This window comes from Poromitra crassiceps, assembly GCF_964638095.1.
Source record: "Poromitra crassiceps genome assembly, chromosome: 12".
Taxonomy (NCBI): Eukaryota; Metazoa; Chordata; class Actinopteri; order Beryciformes; family Melamphaidae; genus Poromitra; species Poromitra crassiceps.
In genome coordinates this window covers 22,160,476-22,166,475 of record NC_139632.1, presented here as the reverse complement: position 1 = coordinate 22,166,475, position 6,000 = coordinate 22,160,476, and the positions used below count along the sequence as shown (strand labels likewise).

Below are 6,000 nucleotides of genomic sequence, written 5' to 3'. Positions count from 1 at the left end.
CATAGGAATGCTTCTAAAACATTAAGCGTATCTTAATTTGTAAATGAGTTCACAAGCCTCCTCCCACCACCAGAGCATGTCATTACCATACAAGCCTCCTCCCACCACCAGAGCATGTCATTACCATAGACTGTAAAAGGTCATCACACCAGGTTATGAGATATGTATGATGAGCGTGCAAGCTGACACGTGTGCACGTGCATTTCCACGTGTCGCGCTCACACACCGATATCGGGCACCAGTCGCTGGGTGGTGAAGAGCAGCTCGGGGATGTCTGTTGGTCTCAGCAATCTGGTGGACAGAACCAGAACCTGGGGCAGAGCAAACCAGCATAACAGTTAGATCACTCTGTGCAAGGTAACACTGATTAAACACATACATGTCAGGAAGAGTAATGGAAATTAACAGAGGACAACATAATGTGCCTGAATCAAAAGATACATTTTGTGTCTCTCTGGGACCCAAACTCACAAAAAACATACGGTAATGAGTTGCCATGACGACCAGTTGACGACCCACCCCCCACGGGTCCGCGACCCAAACTGGGTCCCGACTCATAGTTTGGGAAACACTGTTCTATAGCAATGCTTCCTTAATGCTCGGTCAGGCCATCGACTTTCGACTGTAGGCAAGTATAGTTCAGTGAAACTTGGTCCAAGTGCAAGACTCAAATGGAGCGATTTAGACTGTCAAAGTTGATGAACATCTGCTCTACAGGTCAGAGCAGATAGCTTCAGCCAACAACAAACACACATACGCATAGAGTGTATATGTAGGCCGTGAATACTTGTGTGTGTGTGTGTGTGTGTCTGTGTGTGTGTGTGTGTGTGTGTCCCTCTGTGTGTGTGTCTGTGTGTCCGTCTGTGTGTGTGTGGGCTGAGGTCAGAGTGTGTGTGCTGAGGTCAGTTTGTGTGTGGGCTGGGCCGGCAGGATATTAAACAAGCTTGTCTTTATCCTTGTTTTTCTGATTACAGATGGTCGGCTTTGATCCATGGCCACAGGCCTTTCATTGCCTCTGGCTTCTAACTCCATGCCTTTTGATTAACACAGCCTCAGATTATACAGTACCCAGCCTGATCGCTCTCTCTCTCTCTCTCTCTCTCACTCACTGTGCACTGCCTCTGTAATCAGCACTCACAACACAGAAAACACAAGCCGACGGACATAACAGCAAATGTACGCAATTACTGTGTAAACGTACGCAATTACTGTGTAAAGGTGCGGGCAGATGACGCTATCACCTCTACACCTGATCTGCGCCAACTGAGTACAGGTACATGTATGTAGGTCAGTGTATACGTTTGATCAGTCAACTGTTACATTCTCTGGCAGACTATAAAGGAGCCAGGGCCCAGTTTGACGTTTTCCCCCTGGTGGACTAACCTTGCGAGGCAGGCAGCTGGATTCGTGCAAAAAATCCATCTTGCCACGCTCCAATCTATTGGTTTGAATGCGAACCACTGGTGGTTCGCACCAATCAGTGTCCTATGAAGCAGCTACGGGCGGGCTTTAGGTATGACGCAGAGAGAGCTGCAACCCTGTGATAGACAGATGGTTCATCCAATCACCTGCCATTTATTTTTTGAAAGTGCCTGTCCTTTGAAACTGTTCCAAGAGTGACTTGTTCCCAGATGGTTATGTGAAAACAAACCATCTGGCAGCGTCACGTTAGTGGTGGACGGCTAAGTCCAAGAATGAGCCTAGAAACACTTATAGCCTCACCCCACCTTCCACCCATAACATCTGATTCTGATTGGCTCGTGAGTTTTCGCAGTTCAAATTTCAGGAAAAATGAATGTTGTTGTTTCTTTGATATTTTCACTGTTTTTGTAGTTGTAATTTTAACATGAAGAAGGTCTTTGTACCGAAACATTCAGAATAAAATCATTATAGTAATTGCAAGTGAGGTAGACAGACAGTGTGTTGGTGCTTTTTCCTTTTCACTGACCAACAGATAATCATAGTCATCACAGTCCTTGTGATTCTCAAATATGCTGAGGACTCTCTATTATCTATTGGCAAGTGAAAGGAAAAAGCTCTCGCACACTGTCCAACACATTTAGCAATAATCCTTGTGTTTAGGATTTTCACACACACACGCACGCACGCACGCACGCACGCACGCACGCACGCACGCACGCACACACACACACACACACACACACACACACACACACACACACACACACACACACACACACACACACACGTGCGCGCACACGCACACACATAATGTGTAAGGGTGGCTGAAGTTCAGCTGAACATGATAGAAAACAGGAAGACCTGGACAAAGTTGAGTCAGGCTTCAAACTCTTGATGAGGGAATGCAACTGCAAGTAGGTAGGTTTGAGCTGCTTCCTGACTCTGAGCTACTCACCTGGGTGCCTGGCTTGTGGGCGGAGACAATCTCTTTGATGAGTCGAAGCTCCGAGGGAGTGACCCCGCCGACCAGGAAGAGGAAGAGCAGAGGGTTGTCGCTGGGGTGCGGGCGACTCACCTGGAAGTTAAGATGGGGCACTGTGATTGGTTAATGTATTTTCAGGCTGTCAGACTTCCTGTTATAGAATTTTAAATGAGGGGCGTCCAGGTAGTGTGGTGCTAGATTCCAGCCCTACCAACACAAGGGTCGCATTTTGCAGGTTCGAGACCCCGTGTTACCTCCGGCTTGGTCGGGCGTCCATACAGGCACAATTGGCCGGCTCTGTGGTTGGGAAGCTGGATTAGGTGGGTATGTGTCTTGGTCGCTGTACTAGTGCTTGTTCCGGTCTGTTCGGGTTTGAGGGCAACTGGGTGGGAATAGCATGATCCTCCCACGTGAAACTCCTCACTGTCACGTGAAAAGAAGCGGCTGGCCACTGCATATGTATGTATCAGAGGAAGCATGTGCTAGTTTACAACTCTCCCCAGATAGGGGGTGAAGCAATAACTGGGACAGCAGGGGAAATTGGCCAAGGACAATTGGGGTGGGGAGGGATATGAAAAGACGCAATTAAAAAAATTAAATTACATGAGAAACAACTGTGCTTCAATCCCCCCCCCTTTATGGCTTTATGTAATCATCTGTCAATCTCTCTGTCTCTTGTTGTTGTCACTGCCCAGCTGGACACCTGCAGCGATACTGCAGCGATACGGGTGAGAAACAACTCTAACACAGGTCGCTTCCTCTGCAAACAAAACTCCCAGGATGATGTCTTCTCACTCTGGCGTTATGATAGCCGACACATGTCTACATATGCACGCGTGTATGCACACACAAACATGCATGACACATCACCTGCCTGAGCAGGCACTCACAGACACAGGGCGTTAATGCAAAAACCACTACGCCACTCATGACTATGACACACGCAGATGTTATTCTAACATGAGGATGAGCAGGCGGTCTGGTGTGCCTACTGTGTTCGGGATTGGCTGTTTGGGGATGTAATGGCTGTGTGCTATTGGCTGGGCAGCAGGGGTCGGCACACATCTGCGGGCTGTGAATGCTAGCTGAGCAATCAGAGCCACAGGGGGGCGGACCTGATACAGGGTGGCTGTACACGTGCAGTGGCAGCCGGTAGAGGTGGCGTGTTTCAGGCATGGCTCAACATGTGGTTCTCCCAAAGCGAGTGGTCCTTATTGTATGCTGCTCGATATTCTGTGTATGCTGGTTTGTTTCTGTGTAGACTTTACATGTGCAGTATGTCAAAGAAATCCATAAAGTAGGAATGTTTCCAAAATAGGGCTGGGTGATTATGGTTGAAATCAGTATCGATAAGCAAAGATTTTTATGGGTATTGATATATATATATATATATATCACACAATATGGCTCACATACTGTATGCAAAAACTGCAGTTGAACTGAATGTTAATGTTGGGTGTGATGTCAAACAAAATAGAAATATTCAAATAATAATTCCTTACATTTTTTTCATACTTCATTTTGTCAAGTGAAGTGAGTAAAATGTGCTTGTTGTCATCAATTTAGACCGCAGAATTGTGTCACGACACAATATCCCCAAATCACCACGGTATGATCATCACCACGATATGATTCCACTCAAAAAAGATAAATGATAATATTGAATTATTGCCCAGCCCTATTTCAAAACTAATGAAATGTAAAGTTTCTGAAAAAAAAGTAAAAAAAAAAATAAAAAAATACAATAAACAGCAGTCTACTTACACACTAATGCAGGAAACAACATGCAAACACGTTTAATGTAGAAGAGTACATTAATGACTGTGAAGAGTGAGTGGATCTGAGGTCGGGAACATGACGTGGTAATATGGGTAGGTCATGACATGGTAATATGGGTAAGTCCTGACATGGTAAATTGGGTAGGTCATGACATGGTAATATGGGTGTCCTGACATGGTAATATGGGTAAGTCCTGACATGGTAATATGGGTAGCTGTCTGTTCATCCTTTGTGTACATGCTATGTGTGTCATGCAAACACGTTTAATGTAGGAGAGTGCATTAATGACTGTGAAGAGTGAGTGGATCTGAGGTCGGGAACATGACGTGGTAATATGGGAAAGTCCTCCTGACATGGTAAAACGGGTAGCTGTCTGTTCATCCTTTGTGTACATGCTATGTGTGTCTCTGCAGGTGCGTGCATCAGAGTGCACGGCCCACCTGCTGGACTCACACACCGAGGCTAAGTGGCACCTCATGGTATCGCAGACAATAGCATTGCCATGTGCAAGTAGGTTACTGCCTGAAAACACGCAGTGTCTGTATCATGTGCATTGCCATGGGATAACCAGGGAGGGAGGGGCCAGTGGGAGAGAGGTAGCCATGAGATGTGGAGTTAAACACCAAGAGAAGAGAGGAGTAGGGCTGGGTCGGTTTGAAAATTTTAAAACCGGTTCGATATTGCCGTCTAAACCGGATCGAACCGGTATACCGATTTTTTTTGTAATTAAATTTTTTTTTTTTTTTTTTTTTTTTTTTCAAGCAGGGCTCCCGAGTGTGGCCCATAACTGTCTGTAGTGCAACTTCAGTCCACCTGATAGCGATAATACACCTCTAAGCTGGTATTGTCAACCAGCAATGATACTGAATAAAAAGAAGCAGGACACCTGTGTAACAAACACCCTGTATTTATTTCTCATAACTATTCAGCTCAACTTTTCTTCTAAACATCAAAATAATAAATGAAATAAGACTTCTGCCTATAGTGCAACTTGAGAAAAAGGCTAATAAAAACACAAGCAGTGCAATCAGAATGGATTGGCTTACAGCTGAGCTGCCTTATAAACTTCAAAACTCACAAATTCACACAATATAGGGCCTAGGCATGGGTCGGTTTGAACATTTTGAAACCGGTTCGATATTCCCCCAAAAAACGTATCAAAGCGGCTGCAGTTGGTGGCGATAATGCACCTCTAAGCTGGTATGCTGCCAACCAGCACGAACACTGAATACAAATAAGCAGAACCTTTTAACTGTAACAACACACTGTTTTTATTTCTCATAACTATTCAGCTTAACTTTTCTTCAAACATCAACATAATAAACAAAATAAGACTTTTGCCTACTAGTGCAACTTGAGAAGAGGCTAATACGAACAATAGTGCAATCAGAATGGACTGGCAAAAAAAAAAAATATATATATATATATATATTTTTTTTGTTTTTTCCGGTTTGCACGTGATCAAACCGGTTTGGGCTCGTATACCGAACCGAACCGGTAAAACTGGAAATCGACCCATGCCTAGAGAGGAGCACATTACTTGATTTCCTGACAGCACAGATAAGAGGAAATGCACAGAGTAAGGCTCCATTTAGACTGCCTGTGTGACCCAATTAAAAAAAAAAAAGCTCACATGTGGCACAGATCAGATGTAGCCAGGGTAAACCCAGTCTCCATGTGACCTCTATGTACTATCAGTCACAAAGAAACACAGGCATAGTCTGTGACGTCACGTTGAAGGCTGGGTTCACCCAGGCTAGATCAGATATGTGAAAGCCCATTTCCACCGCTGGTATCAACGCGGCCCCGCACAGCTC

The 6,000-nt window shown here is 45.0% G+C and overlaps 1 protein-coding gene across 1 annotated transcript in view; it reads right to left on the bottom strand.

The window, feature by feature from the left end:
• Positions 1–6,000, bottom strand: part of scfd2 (sec1 family domain containing 2) — a 118,421-nt gene continuing 112,421 nt past the window's right edge. The window contains exons 8-9 of the mRNA XM_083648394.1: positions 2,378–2,497; positions 1–311 (exon numbers count right to left, since the gene is read on the bottom strand). Of these exons, the coding sequence (XP_083504520.1) occupies positions 219–311; positions 2,378–2,497 (213 nt within the window). The 3' untranslated portion in view covers positions 1–218. The remainder of the gene's footprint in view (positions 312–2,377; positions 2,498–6,000) is intronic.